This window comes from Uloborus diversus, chromosome 9 (genome assembly GCF_026930045.1).
Source record: "Uloborus diversus isolate 005 chromosome 9, Udiv.v.3.1, whole genome shotgun sequence".
Classification (NCBI taxonomy): Eukaryota; Metazoa; Arthropoda; class Arachnida; order Araneae; family Uloboridae; genus Uloborus; species Uloborus diversus.
Genome location: NC_072739.1, coordinates 78,085,062 through 78,104,920, shown reverse-complemented (window position 1 = coordinate 78,104,920; position 19,859 = coordinate 78,085,062). Strand labels below are relative to the sequence as shown.

General features: G+C 33.8%; 1 protein-coding gene across 1 annotated transcript in view; it reads right to left on the bottom strand.

Moving 5' to 3' along the window:
* LOC129230329 (protein O-mannosyl-transferase Tmtc3-like) overlaps positions 1–19,859 on the bottom strand; it is a 192,155-nt gene that overhangs the window by 51,852 nt on the left and 120,444 nt on the right. Inside the window, exons 8-10 of the mRNA XM_054864728.1 lie at positions 17,618–17,781; positions 15,145–15,397; positions 10,782–10,930 (exon numbers count right to left, since the gene is read on the bottom strand). Of these exons, the coding sequence (XP_054720703.1) occupies positions 10,782–10,930; positions 15,145–15,397; positions 17,618–17,781 (566 nt within the window). The remainder of the gene's footprint in view (positions 1–10,781; positions 10,931–15,144; positions 15,398–17,617; positions 17,782–19,859) is intronic.

The following is a 19,859-nucleotide window of genomic DNA, read 5'->3' as shown; positions in this document are numbered from 1 at the left end:
TAGAGATTTTCGACGTTTTTCATTGTTGTATGTATTTTACAGAAAGAGCGAATGAATGTCATGGGAGAGCAGCGGAGAACAGATGAAATTTTAAAGTTAATTTGTTTATCTCAAAATTTTTGTTTGAGATCTGATCTGAATTCGTTGAAATTTTCATAGGACATTTTTTGGAAAGAGGAGTAGCTTTCGAAGAAAACTCTTTCTTTATCCCAATTAAAACTTTTATAATAGCAATGCATTTTCTATTCATTATAAGTTTGTTTCCTGTGGTCTTCTTTAAGTTCGCGGTGATTAAACATTTAATGAAAAGAATAAAATAGTTGCTTGACGGAACTTTTTGGAATTGCTCCAAAAGTTTGAAAAAATTATTTTATTGAAATGTTATCACATTTGTTTTAATATAGTTTGGCTCCGATAAATTGAAGCTTGATCTTGCAATACGTACTTTTTTGTGGTAATTCAGTGAAAAAGGATTATTGGCGTGGACTTAAGTTGAATTGTTTTACAAAACTACTGCAAAAGAAATCATAAAAACCAGCGAACTCAACTCACTGCCAATCACTTTTCCTACCGTACCGAAAAAAAAAATATTAATTTGAATTTTTGGCATCTTGAATTTAAATTGTTTTTCGCAATCACGAGCGTGTCTATGCGCATGTGTGTGGGTGCGTGTGTGTGTGTGAGTGTATGTATGCATATGCGTGAGTGAGTGTATGTATGCATGTGTGTGAGTGACTGTATGTATGCATGTGTGTGAGTGTTGTGTACGCGCGTGTGCGTGTAGGCGTTCGTGTGTGTGTGTAGGCGTTCGTGTGTGCATATGTAGGTATGTATGTTTGTGTCTGTGTGCAGGTATGAGTGTGTGTGTAGGAGTGTGTGTATGTATAGGTGTGTGTGTGTAGGTTTGTTTATGTATGCGTGTGTGTCTCTTTGTAGGATATGGACGCAACCTGGACACTGTTTTCGCAAGAGGAGCAGCATCGCGAGGCGGCCGGTCGACGGTGATGCTGCAGAGGGTGCGGGCGAAAAAATAAAATCAGCGTAACATCAAAAACAGTCAAAGGAGAACAATAAGCAATCGTGATCGCTCAAAAAAAAGAAAAAAGGACACATTGTTAGAATCAAACTTGAACTTATCAGCGCCCGCGGTATACGCATGCGCTGGTTTGTAGTCAAATGTATTTTAAACCATGAAGTTTTTGGTTACATCAGGAGAAAACTCTTTCGTAAATCCTACTTTCGAGATAGCAAAATTCTACTCCATCATTTCCAACATGGAACGTGTTTTTAAGTATTTTGCAAAAAAAAAAAAAAATGTATAAAAACCAGCAAGTCTTCCCTTTCTCAAGATTTAGTTTCAAAGTTTTTTTTATTCTGTAACAATTAAATCATTATTTTAATCATTCAAGCATAAAATGATGTTACAAAAAAAAAAAAAACACACACACACACACACACACACACAAAAAACGTACATTTTTTTCGAAATTCTTCCAGCAGCTTCACATATACTTAAATGTATATTTACCTCCATTATGGAAACACAACATTCTTCCATTATATATACATTGTTTTTTTTTGTTTTTTTTTGCAAAACTTCGATAAAATCGTTGCATATTACGTATTTGTTTTGCAGCACTGCACATCATTGCTGAGTAAATATTTAAAAATTCTTAGACGTTTATCGTACATATGTTTTCTAAATAAATATTAAAATTCATGTATTTTACCCACATACAATCATTTTATAAGAACAATACACTGATTTTGGTTATAAAATAAGGAGAAATAAAAACAATTTGATTTTTCATAAAAATTATGACAAAAAAAAAAAAAAAAAAAACAGAAAGTTTGCAAAGCAATTCATACAACAGATTCAGGGTTACGTAAAACCAATTTTTCAAAGCAAGAAATAAATAAGCTCACGCATATCAAAGACATAAAGTCATTCTTTTTTTTTTTGCATTGAAAAATGGGCCTTTTTTTTAAATCTCTGCAACTGAGGAAAAAAAAAACATATCTGTAGCAACAAAGTTTATTTTTTACAACATTGTTTGCTTAAGTTCTACTAGTCAGCACAGTCAGAGGTATTAATTTAATTTCTGATATTTCATAGTTTTATTTTTACAGTAAATAGTATACATGTAGGCTTGATTTTTTACTAAATAATAATTCAGTATTAATTCTTCCATTTCTTTAGGGCATTGTGTGGGACCCAAAGGGGCTGTATTTATGCATATGGAAGATCGTAATGTTTCCGAAATAGCAACACTCGCCTAATAAACCTTCTTTCTCTCAAAAATGTTATAAAAAACTGTATAAAGTTTAATAGTGAACAAAAGTACTACCATAGAAGAGAGTCGCTTTTCAAAATAGATTTTTGGAGCGGGTATTGCAACCCGAAAATGTGGTGAAAATTAAAATACATTCATCTCCAGGAAAACCTTTTTGCACCCAAAACTCCACTTTACTTAAATATACTCTGTCACTTGACTCAATTTATTGCTCAAGTACTTACTAATGAATACTAATTCAATTGTTAATGAGCTAGTTTGTGAGGAAATCATTAAATCATTTTTTTTTTTAAATCCGAGCTTGGATAAATTAAAAAACACCACTTTTCCATTAAAAATGATAGGTTCTACCACAAAATATACATTACGTAAAATTCGTTAAAACCAAAGGAACTTATTTAGTTTTAACAGAGTGCCAGAAGCATCGTGGAGAAAACGAGGTATGGTAGATAGTTTTATCAAACATAGCTACTACATATCGTTTATAGTTAGTTAATTCATATCGTTATAGTTAGCCTATTGATATATTATCGAAATAGGCTCTATCAGTTGACTTTATTTATTGCTCAATTACTTATTAACGAATGCTGATTGAATTGTTAATGAACTAGTTTGAGAGTAATCTATGAAAATCAGCTTTTTAAATATCCGAGAATGGATAAATTGAAAAAACCACTTTTCCATTAAAAATGATAGATTCTACCACGAATAATACGTTACGTAAAGTCCGTTAAAGCCAAAAGAACTTATTTAGTTTGAGCCGAGTGCCAGGAGCACGGCGGAGAAAACGATATATAGTAGATAGTTTTATCAAAAATAGCTACTACATATCGTTTATAGTTTGTCGATTCGTATCGTTATAGTTAGCTAAGTGATAGATTATCGAAATATACTCTATCAGTTGACTTTATTTATTGCTCTAGCACTTATTAACGAATGCTGATTGATTTGTTAATGAGCTAGTTTGAGAGTAATCTATGACAATCAGCTTTTTAAATATCCAAGCATGGATAAATTGAAAAACACCACTTTCCATTAAAAATGATAGATTCTACCACGGAAAATACGTTACGTAAAATCCGTTAAAGCCAAAAGAACTTCTTTAGTTTGAGCCGAGTGTCAGAAACATTGTGGAGAAAACGATATATAGTAGATAGTTTTATCAAACATAGCTACTACATATAGTTTATAGTTAGTCAATTCGTATCGTTATAGTTAGCCAATTGATAATTATCGAAATAAGCTCTATCAGTTGACTTTTTTTATTACTCAATTACTTATTAACGAATGCTGATTGATTTGTTAATGAGCTGGTTTGAGAGTGATCTATGAAAATCAGCTTTTTAAGTATCCAAACATAAATAAATTAAAAAACACCACTTTTCCATTAAAAATGATAGATTCTACCACGGAAAATACGTTACGTGAAATCCGTTAAAGCCAAAAGAACTTATTTAGTTTGAGCCGAGTGCCAGAAGCATTGCGGAGAAAACGATATATAGTAGCTAGTTTTATCAAAAATAGCAGTGACGTGGAAAATCTAGAAGACGCATTTGCGTTTCAAACATGACGTATAAGTGTGCCAACAGCGATACCTTGTGCGATAGATTAAATTTCTATATGATGACAGAAAGTCAATAAAACTGTCTTTTCGCTGACACGTGAGGCAGATGAAATGCTGTGGAAGAAGGAAAAAGTTGAATCCAGTTTTCCCTCTGTTTAGAAGGCTGTTGGAGAAAGTTAGAATTACAAATCGAAGGGCATTTGGACATTCTTTTCCTGGAAATTCGATCGCAGAGCCTCGAGGGTTCAAATACTTTTGCGCTGATTTTCTTAGTTCTTTTTCCCTTCAAGATTATGGACTCATTCTATTTTTTTTTTTTTTTTTGAAAAAAAAAAAGTTTTTACTTTTTTCGACCGTTGCGTCAAGCAATCCAAAGATTTTGTTGCGATTTTTTTTTGACCTTCGGGGCAAATGAAATGGATGAAACTTTTTAGATGACTTGTCATAATTGCTTGTCGGTGAAGAGACTGTTTCGAGTTCTTGACTTAAAGCATAGATTGGAGGAGGTTAAGAAACGAAGAATAGTTATAGATGGCGGAAAATAAGTCTCGAGTTTTTCACATCTTAGTATAAGCGGCATTTTGTCCGTGTTACGAAAGTTCCTTGCTACAGGTAGCTTCTGTCTAGTGCTCAGTGCATTACATTGATCATTCTTTTCTTTTTGGTGAAGCGCTAATTTTCTTAAGTGCTTAAGACAATGGGTTCGTTTACGAAATTTTAAATGTATTTTTTTCTAAAAGAACATGCTTCAAAAATTGGATCCGCTCATTTTTGAAAAGAGTTGACAAAGTTTAATATTTTTTTAACATTTATCTTAGTCTATGCGCGCATTCAATTCCATTTTTTACGCTTCTGCACATGACATCACAAGTGATACAATGCCGCTCACTGATGCCATTAACGCCGAGCGCAATATTTAATTATCTTCTTTACTCACGTACAACAATATACACTGATCGACATTGAAAATGCAACACCAAGAAGGAGTGTTCAGAAATTTATGCAAATTTTAGAATAGACGTACATCACTGATTTATGTAAATGCTAAATGCGCAGCTCCCCGACGCACGAGAAGTAAGATATGAGGGAAGGAACTTGCAGAATGGGCAAAATTCGTGTCGTTATTTCTGACTGCAGAATTATCGAAGAAATTTTGTTTTTGTCTTGGAGGATACGTGTAACACGAGAGAATACCAGGCCGACGTCAACGAAAGCACTTCCATCAGATAGACGAGTTTACGAGGGGTATGGTGATCGGACTGAGAAAGGGAGGTTGGTCCGTACGTCAAATCTCAGCTGATACCCACATGGATGCGAGTACGGTGCATCAGCTGTGCCGAAGATGGTTGGAACAACGAAATGTGGCAAGACTGAGAGGTGCAGGGGCAGCCAGAGTGACGTCAGAACGCGTGAATCGACGCATACACCGACGAGCTGTAGCATATCCCCAAGTCACTTGTTCCTCGATTCTGCAGCAGGTGTAAGATACCCTGAATGCTCCCGTGTCAACCAGAACCATTTCCCGTCGTTTGGTCGCACGTGGTCTGCAATCACGGCGTCCGCTAAGAAGACTGCCATTGACATCACAACATAGACAGCAACGTTTAGTATGGTGCCGGACTAGAGCGACGTGGATGACAGAATGGCGAAATGTCGTGTTCTCAGACGAATCCCGTTTCTGTTTATCCAGTGATAGCATGCGTGTGTGGCGTCAACATGGAGACAGATCTAATTCGGCAGTCACTGTGGAACGTCCCACCGCACAACAACGTGGTATAATGATTTGGGGCGCAATTGCGTACAATTCCATATCACCTCTAGATTGTGTTCAGGGCACTATGACGGCCCAACGATACTTGGATAATGTGCTGCGGCCGGTATCAATCCCTTCCCGAGTAGCATCAACTCATCGGCCGATGATCGGCCGTTCATCGAAATCCGATCAAACTTTGATCGGTCGATGATCGTTCGATGATCGGATTCCGATGAGTTTTCATCGGAAATTGCTCCAATATGTCTCATCGGCAATAGTAGAATCCGATCATCGGATTCCGATGAATTTTGCTCCCTATACCGATGAGATTTGGAGCAATATACGAGCAGTGCTGTTCCGAGGCGATGAATTTTGGATAAAAATACGATGAGATTTGGAGCAATATACGAGCAGTGCTGTTCCGAGGCGATGAATTTTGGATGAAAATACGATGAAATTTGGAGCAATATACGAGCAGTGCTGTCGTTCCGAGGCGATGAATTTAGGATGAAAATACGATGAGAAGTAGTAACAACTACGATATAGGGACAAGCAAGGAGGGAAAAAAATAACAGTGGGAAGAGAACTTGCAGGAGGGGTATTTTCGGATGACGTCATTTGGGAATTACTTATTATATATTATTTTTTTAATAACTTGGTTAATTAATTTCTAATTTAACAACTTTTGATGAGCGTGATTCATGAGTTCAATTTTAATCGCTCTAGCCGGGAATCGAACCCTAGTCCTCTGGAACACGAGATTCATACGCTAACCACTAGACAAGTTATGCTCGCTCCATGGCGGAAAATAATGTATTAAATGGAAAATCATTTGTGGCGCCATCTATCGGGTGGTAAGGCCATGACAGATTTCTGAACGGAAAGTGAGAATTTTATTCAGTGAATATACTTATGGCGCCAGCTAGTGAAGAGTCGGAGTCGGTAATTTTGGGAGTCAGGAGTGGAATTGTTTTGGAGATAGAGAGAAATCATTCAAGAGTCGGAGTCTCATTTTGTTCGCAATTCCAGTGAGGTAATCGGCGTTTGAATCGTGGAGTTAAAGTTGAATTGATTTTGCAGCAAATTGAAGTAAACCCTTCCAAAATCCAGGAGTCGGATTCGGAGTCAAAGTTTCAGTCATTTTTAATCCGATTCTCAAACTTGAATGTTGATCCGTATAGCCTTACGTTTGATCAATAGTCGGATATTCAAATAATAAATTTTATCCTATTTTAACAGTTGGGAGATTTCCAAAAAATTTAGATTGGGAAAATTTTTATCGGAAAATTTAAACGACCTACTTTTTTTAAGATGAAATGTAACTCGGCAAATTTAAATCTGAAAATTTGATCGTTACGATCTCTTTTTCCGATGAAATGTAGCTCGGCAAATTTTCATCGGAAAATGTGATCGTTAAGATCTCTTTTTCCGATGAAATGTAGTTTAGCAAATTTTCATCGGAAAACTTGATCGTTACGATTTCGTTTTTCGATGAAATTTCGCTCGGAAAATTTTCATCGGAAAATTTGATCGTTACGATCTCTTTTTCCGATGAAATGCAGCTCGGCAAATTTTCATCGGAAAATTTGATCGTTACGATCTCTTTTTCCGATGAAATGCAGCTCGACAAATTTTCATCGGAAAATTTGATCGTTACGATCTCTTTTTCCGATGAAATGTAGCTCGGCAAATTTTCATCGGAAAATTTGATCGTTACGATCTCTTTTTCCGATGAAATGTAGCTCGGCAAATTTTCATCGGAAAATTTGATCGTAACGATATAGTTTTCCGATAAAAAACAGCTCATCGAAAACCGTTCTCGGATTCTGATCGCAACGATATCAGCGTGCATTACGCGATGAGTTTAGGAGGAGTCGATGATCGGCCGAGCAAAATCCGATGAGTTAATGCTACCTGGGTTACCTTCAAGGGTTACCTAATGCAATTTTTCAGCAGGATAACGCCCGACCACACAGTGCTCGCATCTGCTAACATGCTCTAAAAGGCACACAAATGCTTCCCTGGCCACCATACTCTCATGACCTGTCACCTACCGAAGATGTGTGGGATGTGATTGGACGACGTTTGCAGACTCTGTCCCTGCCTCGTTCAGAAGACGAACTGCGGCAAATGGTTGAAAGGGAACGGAGAGCCATCCCTCTGGACGCCATCCGCATCCTTATTGATTGTAAGCGTAAGCGTTCAGTGTGGCAGTGGAGTGGCGCACCAAAGTTAATCACTTGTGACGTCATGTAGACTACGCCTTATTTGAAAAATAAGACATTTAAAAAAAATATTAAAAATTAAAACTTTTGAAAATACAAGTTTTTCTTTTCACCTTGTTATTTTTATTTATTTATTTATTTATTTGATCATTCTATCAACGTCAGTGACAAAAAGTAGTACTTTTGACTAATATAAACAACCTTATGAGAATTTTTTATATTTCCTAATAGAAGCCATTTTTATGTGCCTAATTTGTTGCAATCACGCTAAGTGTGGCGCTTCCCAAATAGCAGTGACTAAAATGTGACCTGCTTGCAAACGTTAAGGGATTGTCATCAAAAGTGTGTTGTCATCATACACATCAATATTGTGTTGATACATATCATCACTTTAAAATCATCAATAGGTTGCAGAAACTTATGAATGTTAGTTCGCGGCTTGATCACCAGGTGAGTTTGCAGTGATGTTTTCAAAATCCCACAAAGTCACTACTGTTCCTTTTCCTAAGCCGAGACTTAGCGCCAATTTGCGCATGAGTCAGGTCTGCTGTGATTTTATCAAAATAGGGAGGGAAACCCGGAAGTAAAAGGTTTATAAATTAACAAGTTCAAAGACAGCAAGTGCGAGCGGTAAGTGCCCATCCTCAACCCATCGCCCCGTTTTGAAATGGAATCTGTCCTGAGTGGTAGTCTTTGCTTTCGAGAACGGACAGTAGTCACAAAAAAATGTTTGGAGTGAAAGCATAGGAATCGTAGCACAAACGCTTCAGAGCATGATCCATATGAGATGCCATAATTATGTCACTTTGTGACTTGTGTCATTTTGCATTGCAATGACGTCAGGTAGTTTTCAAGTGATATGTTTGTTATCAACGTTTAGTCGCCAATTTTAGTTCAAACTATGTTAGTTTTTGGAGATTTATTTCTTAGTAGTTTTGTTCCTTTTTGTGGTCATTTTAACATTGAAGTCTATTTCCAAAAGTGCATCATTTTTAAGAATAATTTCTGCATGAAATTAACCGTGATTGGCAGGATTTTGATTCAAAATATATATCTTCAGCTTTTTCTGGAATATTATTATATTTTCTCACGTGAATGTTTTTTTTTCTTTTTTTAAAGCTCTGTTGTCGATGTTTAGTTTCAGCTCTGATTTTTGTCGCAATGTATTATCCTATTTATGAAAATAAATACGCTTTTACTGTTATGATTGCAGGTACTTGCATTAACTACTGGATATTTGATGTACTGTACTTGCATTTTTTGCAAATACTGAAAACAAATTCCCTGAGTTTTTGGAAGAATGAAGTCATGATTTCAAGAACAACTAAAGTAAAAGCCGATTCGTAACAATATATAACTATATGAAGTTGACAGATTGTAAATTTAAGCAATTTAAATATAGTTTGCAGGAAATGAACGGATATGAAACTGATGAAGAAATACTTAAATGATTTTTTTTTTTCAAATGTTATAGATGGTAAAAAATGTGGCAAATATATTTTGTAAATAGCGGGGAAAAAGTTTGGTTGAAAATGAGTTTATGATTGCTTCAAATAAGACATAGCGTCTTAAACACAGAATGAATTAATGATTGGATGTAGAAAACCCACAAAATAAGGTAGATGTATTGTGTTAATCGACTAAAATATTTAAAATATCCATAAAGACAAAAGCATTTAATCCTAGAAAACGTTAGAAAAATAATAATAAGTAAAACAAATATATCTACATAAAGTAGCGCGCCACTTAAAGAATAATAAGGCAAATGAAGTAATCTAGTGGTTAAGAATTTGGTCTTTGATCAATTTTCTTCGTGAAATGATCACATTCCTTTCACACTTCCACGACGACGTACATTTTCATCCTACTGCTTGGTCCCACATGGCGTACGGAGAAAATAAAGCAACAATGGTAAAATTTGAAGACTGTATAACCTAGCAAGTGTGTAACCAAAATGGCAATGTCACGTAGATTCATTCCTGTACATTAAAACAGAAAGACTCTACAGCACACCCTTCATTTTGGCTACGGTTGCACCTTCTTCGGTAAAATATAACTGCAACACTTGGTTCGTCAGACACTGAAGTTTTTTACCAATGAATTTTCGCATTATTTTCACTTTATCCCTAAACATTGAAACACTTCGTTAAGAAATTGGTGAACGTTCTGTGGGTTTAGGAAGGCGTTTTTATTTGGATGACAGTAAAAATTATCCTCAGATCAGATGTGTTCGTATCTACATGTGACAGCAGTTAAAACACGTTAATGTCTTCACGATATGAAGATAAATTTATCGCAAAATATAAACAAGTTAGTGACATAAATACAAAATTCTTTATCATTAATACAAAAAAAAAAGCAAAAAATTAGAATTAAGAAATTATGCTGAGTTAATTGAAAACATTTCTTTTAAAGGATAATTAAAGAGAGAAGACAGGAAGAGATATAGAGAGAAAACGTTGTAAAAATATATAAATGAAGAAAAAATTAATGTTAAGTACAATAAATTATGATATCAAACGGCCTAAAAGGAAACAATGCTGCAGAAAAAGAAAATAATACAGAATGTAAAATATAACAAACGGAGTAAATAAATACTTTTCCGAAAAAAAAAAGGTTTCTATTCAGTAAAGACTAAGAGCTATTAAATTAAGAAAATGTACACCTCAACACAATTAGTCAAAATAAATTAAGAAAGAAAAAAAAATGTTAAAAAGACTAATAACTCGTAATTCACAGAAAATATTTGAACGCATTGACAGTAAACTGCGAAAAAGGGGGGGGGAAACATGTACATCAATAAAAGAGTTGTTAGTTGTATGAAACTGCTTACTACACTTTATTTACTTTGCATTGTTTTTTGCAGCATTGCTGCGACAAAGAAATTCACAACGTAAACTTATGGCAATTCAATTCGTTATCAGCGGAAGATATATTTTACAAACCTTTTTTCCCACAAAATGCACCATCCTTGCGCCACTATCATACAAAACCCCATGCTGGGAATGTACAGAACTCTTTCAGCCACAACAAAACCCACGGGGAAGAAAAGGTTGCTAGCGGGCAGAAACGGCACTGTCAGCAAAGACAAGCTCTGAAAAGGAATAAAAGCAAGTATGACATAAATGGTTATGAATGAATTCATCACTGCAATTGAATGGCTTCGCTAAGGCAGAACGGTACATGCGAATCCTGGAATAAATTACGAAAGAAATGCATCTGTCATGTTCCATTACAACATGAACAAGAGCGAAGGAGAAAAAAAATGTGATGACTTCTTTGGTGCCGACAACATTGCTGAAATGGAATTTGATATGTTTGAGAACATGTTTCTGTCATAATCAGTTTAAAACAGTTTTTGGGTTCCGATGCACATTTTGAGTAGGGTTGAAATATTTAGTACATACAGTCCAAAACTGGCTGTGTTTTTAATCGAAAAATGAGCACAGTTATGATTGTAAAAGAGGAAAAATTATATTCACATGTTAAATTCGTGACTCAATCTGAATCTAACTGAATGTTTGTATTTTTATAATATTAAAGGATGAAAAAGGAAGTTTTTCTTAAAGTATCTTCACCTGTAAAAAGTCAAAATTTTAGTAAACGAATACAACTAATGTTTAAAAAATATGTCTTAAGAAGTTTTGCTCGTTACCATTTAAATTTAACGATCAAGAAATTTTAGTCAAAAGAGCTAGAATTAAATTATACAGAAATGCTGACATATGTTTGAATCCAAAACATATAAACGAAGCTCAAAATCTCGACAAATCTCTTCTTGTTTAAAACCATGTTCTCAAACATATTTACTGAATTAGAAGAATCGAATTATATATACTACTATAATAACAGTTTTAAGTCAGTCATTATTTTACTATTGATGCATCTCTGTAAAAAAATCACCAATCTTCAGGATTAAAATATTTCGTAATATCCAGCAATAATTGGAAAATATTGCCATGCCTTAAGATTAATAAATTTCTGAAAAACATTTCCTTAACCTTAATACATTGGGAAAAAACCATTTAACAATCTGTTAGAGTAGAACGATTGCGACAGCACTTTTTTAAATTGAAATTTAGAGTTTAGGGTGAAAAAAAAAAACACTTATTATTTACTCAGGACTCATAGAAAATCATGAATTAAAATAACCAATAAGCTGACATATTTCTCTAAAGTGAACTATTCAAATGCCTTTACTGTAAATTTAAGTGCTCAAAAAAGTAATATATTGAAACATTACTAGCTGTGAAAATTGTGATGCGACTTTGCTCATACATTAGTTCATATTAAATTATTCTCTGATCTTAAGAAAATCCTCTGTTAACTTTTTACAAAAGCTGTACTATAACTATTTCTCAAAATTTGAGTTAAAGTACCTTTTAATAAGTAATTAATGTATTTTTTATTTTTTTTTACCTGCAAATGAAATTCTTATCCCATCAAAATCAACTTTTTCCCTAGAAATAAAACCATCTTTCTTTAACAGCATGGACAGCGTTTCAAAACTTAACCAAGACTCTCTAAACTCTTTATATATCCATTATCTCCTCAAAGTAGAATGCATGATCATTTTTATTCAGAAACACCCTTCAGGACTTATCTCCCATCTTCGCATTATTGAAAGTAATCTCCTTTTCTAATGTCTCATATCTCTCCTCCACTTCTCTAAATCGATCTTAAAAGTTAATGAGAAACGTAATAAAGCTTGACATCAGCGCAAAGAGGCTCAAAAATTCCTTCACGAATGCGAGTGGACGTGCCAAATATAAATTCCTCTCCACTTCCGCCTCAATTTTCAAACAGACGATTCCAAGTGGCAACAGCGGATTCCTTTAAGTTGGAGAGTGCATTTGCAAAATCGATGAATGGAGTCGAAGTCTTCAAGTTGTTATGCAGGGAATCAGAGATTGCAATTAGTGCAAAGAGAGGTTACGAGGACATACGTTAAAGAAAATATTCTGTTTCTCGATTAACATATTTTGAAGTGATTTAAATACTGACTTTAAATGAGATTGAACGTGCGAAATGTGTTAAGCAGAAGAATCTGAGTTTACCATATTTTAATAAACACATAATCTCGTTTTGTTCTTTCGAAACTTCTGTCTCCATCGATTACATTTGGCAAGTGTTGAAATAGTTATACTTTTTATCTGGGTCGATGGTTCTAAAATTTTGGAAAATATCTTTTTCTTATAAAATGATTTTTTTTTTATAAAAAAGAAAGTAGCTTTCATTCCTTTTGAGTTTTAGTTCTATTTCCAAAGTATCCATTTTGACCTGAACTTTCAGCTTTTAAAGTATTATTTAGTAGGAGCTTGAAAAAGAGGTTTATGCCACTCGTTGTAAATTAATGAATGTTTAGCGCCGAAAACAGAGTTGAAAATAAGTTTTATGGATTCTCTATGTTATTAAACAGTACAGTTCAGGCAAAAATAAGTCTTTACATTCAGTTGGCAGTTAAAACATTTATATAATATTTTCTTGTCAGGATTTTGTTTGGCATGCTTCATTATGAATTGGCCGAATACCAAATATTAGGCCACAATCTGGCTGAATATTCGGTAGTGGGCCAAATAACTAGGGAACATGCCAAATAAAATCATGACAAGAAGTTTGCATGTAAAGTTTTTAATTGCTAACGAAATGTAAATATTTTTTTTGCCGGCACTGTAAATTAGTTATAGCGTGTAAGTTCAAAAAACACCTCATTTTCTCGCAAGGATTTTTTAATCACTCGTAAGAATGATATTGAATGCAATAGTTAGTTAAGATAAGATCTTTTGCACTCGAACAGCAAATTATAACCTAGTTTAGTAAGAAAACTGGTACAATTTTTCTATGCTAAAGGCCAGGTTATAGCCGATTATTTTGTAATAATTCTCGATTATAATAAAATAAATACGCGTAACAGATAATTATTGAAGTTTGCTTAAAAAACTGAAAATAAGACAGCAATAACCGTTTCAAAATAAAATACATGCATAGCGGTCGTAATAGAAAGAGAAGGAGACGTTGGACAAAAATACAAGATGATATTTTTATAGTTGCAAAAGAAATTCTGGGTATATTATATTCTAGGAATCTTACGACATCTTTTGCCAGTTTTGGATGGAGTTACGATTTTCACTGTTTTTGCTAGAAATAATAATTATTCCATTTTCAATTAAGTTCAAGCAAACTTATTTCCATTCTGAAGAATTCAGGATTTCAATTTTTTAAATGCATAAAATATTTTGCTTTCTACTAGTATAGTTATAATACATATCAGATGGATAGGTATACATCCGGTTGTTTTTAATTGGAAGCGGATGTGACAGCTATTTGTTAGCAGCTTGCTTTTCCTGCTCAGAAATTAGGAACTAATTGTTTATAACTATTTCAAAACAATTTATTGTTGTATGAATCAGCCATTTCATTTTTATGATTAATATGTGCGTATAAATACGATGTTTAAAATAAAATTCTCAAATTGCAAAAGAATATTAACAAATCAAACGAACTAAGAGAAATTCTTTTTTTTTTCATGCTAAACTGGTTAATTATGTTTTAACTTTGCTGGCTACTAGCCGACTTTTCATACAAAACGTGCAATTTTATGTAAACAGAGCAATAAAACACAACTAAAATACTAAAAAATTTAGACTTATAAAAATCTGAACTGTACACTTCCAAGTTTCAAACTATTTTCTATTAAATTTCGTGAAAATTTTCTGAATCATCTCGATTCTATTGTACACATAAATACGTCCATATACACACGCATATAATAAATAGACACACGTAAATACTTCCTGCTTTACCTTTACCAATAATAAAGCTGAAAGTCTCTCTGTCTAGATGTCCGGAGGATGTCTGGATGTCTGTAGGATCTCTGTGACGCGCATAGCGCCTAGTTGGTTCGGCCGAATTTCATGAAATTTGGCACAAAGTTAGTTTGTAGCACGGGGGCGTGCATCTCGAAGCGATTTTTCGAAAATTTGACGTGGTTCTTTTTCTATTTCAATTTTAAAAACAAAATTATCATAAGATGGACGAGTAAATCACGAAATTATCATAACGTGGAACCATAACATGGGCACAAGCCATTTGGCGAGATACGAAATTATCATAACGTGGAACCGTAACATGGGTACAAGCCAATTGGCGAGAAAATTCACCATACATTATTTGTAAATATACAGGCTAATCAAAAGACCTTTTAATTTTTCTATTACATACAAAGCCGTACGGGTACCACTAGTTAGTAATAAGAACAATAAAACTCTAATCAGCTCTAAAAAGTGAATCAGTTCTTCTCATACATACCATTATCAGAGACAGCCTGGATTCTTCTTCCAACCTGAAGATACTACGCACTGCAAAAAATATGCACGCATAGAACAATATGGAAGCCAAGTTTCGAACATCCCAGATGTCCATCACCAAAGGGATAGTGGACATGGCCCAATCACAGCACAGATTACAAGGGAATAGCAGTAACCAAGCATTAACTGACAACAGGTAGTTGTACGTCAGCTGCCTGGTCGGCGTCGGGGAAGCAGCGGCTGGATTGTCGAACCTGTTGGATGGAAAGAAGCATTGTTCAATCGAGTATTACGAGGCAAAAATATTTTAACGATATTTTAATTATATTCGGGAAGAATATGAAAATAATAAGTTTTATTGGGAGTAAAAAAAATAAACAAAAATTCGAAGTAGAAGATTACATTTTTTTATCAGGCCAATTCGTCATATTATTGGGTATGATTATGAAACAAAAATTAAACTGATCGTCGCGATTCTTAGCCTTCGAAAAAGCATTCGGTTTTATGCTCCACCCATGTGTTAAGAAATCTTGGACAATTCTTCAGTTAATTTTCTCAGATTTAGTTAATACTTTTTAGTTATATTACTAACATTCTTGTAATATTTATGCCAAGAACATATTAGGTTAATACGACGGAAGTACAGATATTTGCATTTTGTAGATAATGATTGAAAATCGACAAATGTAACTATTTCAAACATTTGAGTTTTCTCCCAAGGTTCCGAACTCGAAATTACTAGAAAATCGGCCGTCAAGGTCATGACGATGAAAATTGCTTCTACATTTGAACAAAGCAATTGCCTGTTTGGCGATATTTTGATAGTTGAAATGTTAACCCTCACTCCAGTGGATTAACACTATGCTCCAGTAGATAGCGTTCATTGTTGACCACTTTTTCGTTTCTTCATTCTCCTAAAATGGGTCTTGACACCAGTAAAACAGTTAAGACACCGGATCCTGTTCAGCTTCGTCAAAATGAAGCATTTCCCTACATGTCAAACATTACGTGAGGTGTTCAGAGTCCTGTAGCAAGTAAAGTATTGGATCAAAAACTGCCAAATTTCATAGGCGTGCACAGTAGACCATAAGATTTCGATTTCTGAAATAAAACAAAATCAGTAAAAAAATCACCACGAGGGGAAATTTTGGCGTAGAAAGTGTGTATTACTGTGAATACTGAAGGATAAAATGCTAACTGGCAAAATATGCATGAATTTCGTTCACAGTATATGATTTTTACAAACAAATGAAAATCAATATGATCAATATCGAGGTTTTCCAGGTATTGCATTAAATGCACAATATCTTCCACACATCAGGGGGAGGGTGGGGGGGGGGGGTGATTAATTTCTCCGTTCTGTAACGTTATTCGAGTTTTCAAAATTGAGACACCTGAAGCATGTCGTAAATACACAACACCGTAAAAAAATCCCGATGGCCAAACGCCACAAGGTGAAAGATTGGGCGACCACGGTGGCTATACCGTAGGAAATGCATGACTAATAAAACTGCTATCAAAGAACTGTTGCCGCCATACACTCATTAACTAAAGCCCAACGTGGGGTGGTGCACCATTTTGCATGAATATTATTCAAGAAAGAAATCCTTGCTGCCGTGCCGGAATTTCTTCTTGACAACTTTTGGTATTTTTCTCTTGAACAGAAAAAACTTGATGTGTTCTGCATTTTTTGACATTTATTTCTTCGGTATTCGCAAGTAATACACTTTTGCAGCGCTAACATCCCCCTGGTGGTGACTTTTGGTACTATTTTTTAAATTGTAGAAATCGAAATCCCATGGTCTGCTAAGTATGCACGTGAAATTTGGCAATGTTTCGTTCAATACTTCACTCGCTAGAGGGTTCTAAAAACCTCAAGTTACTTTGTAACCACCCTGTATATTATGAGGATGGTTGCGCACACGCACACACATCTAATAATCATATAACCTTCTTTTTCTCCTTGAAGAGGATGTTTCATTTACTTAAGAAGGGAATTAATGAACCTAATTCGAATTACATCCTTTAAAACACGACATTTCTAGTATAGTGTACTATATATTTTTCAACTTATAATTTTCTTTATTGAGCCAAACTGTATATAGCATGTACAAACTACACTTAAACGATGAAAATTAATAAATTAACAAAAAAAAAAACTATACATTTATTCAAGAGTTAACACAGAAAAAAATATTTAGTTTTTCGGATTACATACAGCAAATTCAATGTAAAAAAATCTTTTGACGTGAATTGTTATTTAGGAACATTTTTTTGTTCAAATAAAAGAATGTCGATACTGAAAAAAATGGCTAGTTCAAGAAAAAAGAATAAAGGTGAAGCAACAAAATGTCTTATGATAACTTACTAAGTGTACATCAGCACAACATTAACTAATGATAAAAAAAAAATTGAGTCTTATCTTACTCATAGTGATATGTGTTATGTAATAGAGGTTGTTTATTATAGCGTACCTGCTAAAAGCGGGAAGCAATTTCGGTCCCATAATTTTACATCTGAAGTATAGAGCTCCAGCTGCTGCTGTCAACAACAACGAAATTCGCAGCAGTCTGTCCCGAAGCCATGGTGACACTCTACCTAACATCAAGTATCTTATGCTCTGCACCTTGCGCTGATTCTATAAAAATACAGCAAGGAGGAAATAAAATCAATATATTGTGGTTTAAAACAATGGTTGTAAACATCACACATGTTTCATCATAATTTTATTTAAAAAAAAAAGTGGATTATATGTCACTGTGTCATAGAACAGCGTTTCTCAACCTTTTTGACCTCCATGGAGCATTTGGAAAAAACATTATTGACAGGTTATGATCGTTTTTTCTTCATCTTTTCTTGTCTTTCAGACATCGTTTATTATTATTATTATTATTATTATTATTACTATTTTGCAAAAAAAAAAAGAAAATCTTGCATTACGGCTTGTAATTTTTTTTTTCAGACTGGTGTGGGGTTTTATTACTTTTCTGTCTTTCTTTCTTTCTTTCTTTTTTTTTTTTAAAGAAAATTCATTCATTCGGGGGTGAGCAAAATGGAAATAAGGCCGATTTTTGAGTGAAAATTTTGTCGCAAACACAATACTTCTTTTTTTGTAAAAGGAAGTAAAAAACGAATTGAGCTCGTTTTTTGACAATTTGACCTGATTTTGGAGGGATTTATTGCAAATTGCTTTGAGGCGTGATAGTACAGAAAAGAATTATAACATAATTAAAATAAAAAAAACTTTTGAAATGTACAGATTGTTCAATATTCCAGCTTTACAGACGTTTCACTGAAATTGTTCACTGTCTGATGACGTCATTTTCCCCCTTTTACTGCTGATATAAAGCAAGAACTTTTCTACTAGATTTTGCATGACAAAGGAACAAAAAGTTTTACCACTACGTGACGAAATATCTGTCGCTAGTTATCCACTAAAAGGTTTTACTGATCAAACTTGATTACATACATCACAGTTAATATGCTTTTAAAACCAATAATCAAGTTTTCGCGTATGGGGATTTCACACGATAACTTTTCTAAAAATCAAATTAAGTCCACTTATGTATTCTAACTAAACAAAAGGTTTTAAGAATTTCTCCTTGGCATGTAATAATTGTTGATTTCTTCCTTTTCTTTAGAAATTGCATTAATTCGTGTCATCAGCAGTGACATCAATTTTCAAGCAACTGTATTCAGTGGACAACAATTGTTGCGAAGTTCCGACTTAGTATTCAAGCACTTAGTTTCTATGCATTGATTTCCGAGTTACTACAAAGTCAAAGAAGTTTAGCATAAGAATAAAAGACAAATCTAATTAGTCCTCTTGAAGTTGATGTCGAAGTTAAAAGTAAGGACTGTTCAATAAGAATGTCTTATTACATTATGCACTTGTGATAAGTCAACGTTAAACTTAATTTTGTGTTTCTGAGAAGCTTTAACTTGTAGAGAAGAAGGGGGAGAAAAAGGAGTGACATAACAAACACACACACACAAACGAACAAACATATAGTTGTCGATAAAACTTCTCTCAGATTTCTATAGAAACTTTACAGCAAATTAAGACACATTATATGAAAATTCTTTGTGTTTAGTTTTTAAATGAGTTTAAGTTTTTTCTTGAACACACACATCATCTTGTAATTATTGAACTTTTGATAGCTTGATTAGATGCACGGAGATTTTATTTTTTATTTTGTCCGCTCTGATAAGATGGCTAAAAAAAGCTATTTTCTAATTTATTCGTAACTTGTAAAATCAATGTATTTGATCTGGAAAACAATAAGTTGACCCTGAAACCAGTCTTTTTTTTCTTTTTTTGCAGAACATATATATATATATATATATATATATATATATATATATATATATATATATATATATATATATATATATATATATATATATATATATATATATATATATTTACATTTGTAATACTATGTAGGTTTAAGAAGAAAATTACATTAAAAAAAAAAGCTATACGTGCGTATATTCTTTAAACCTGGATGTTGTTTTTTCTTTTAACTTTTTTTTAAAAATTCAGCAAAAATAGGAAATTGAAAAAAGGAAGGGAATAAAAACTTTGCCGATTTTCCTTACACATAAAGTAGCGTGTTCAAATGGAAGTTGAATACAAAGAATTGAATGACAAATAATGATCCAAATCTTGTTTGTGCGGTGTCACCCACAACTGCTTGATCAAGTACTTCCTCC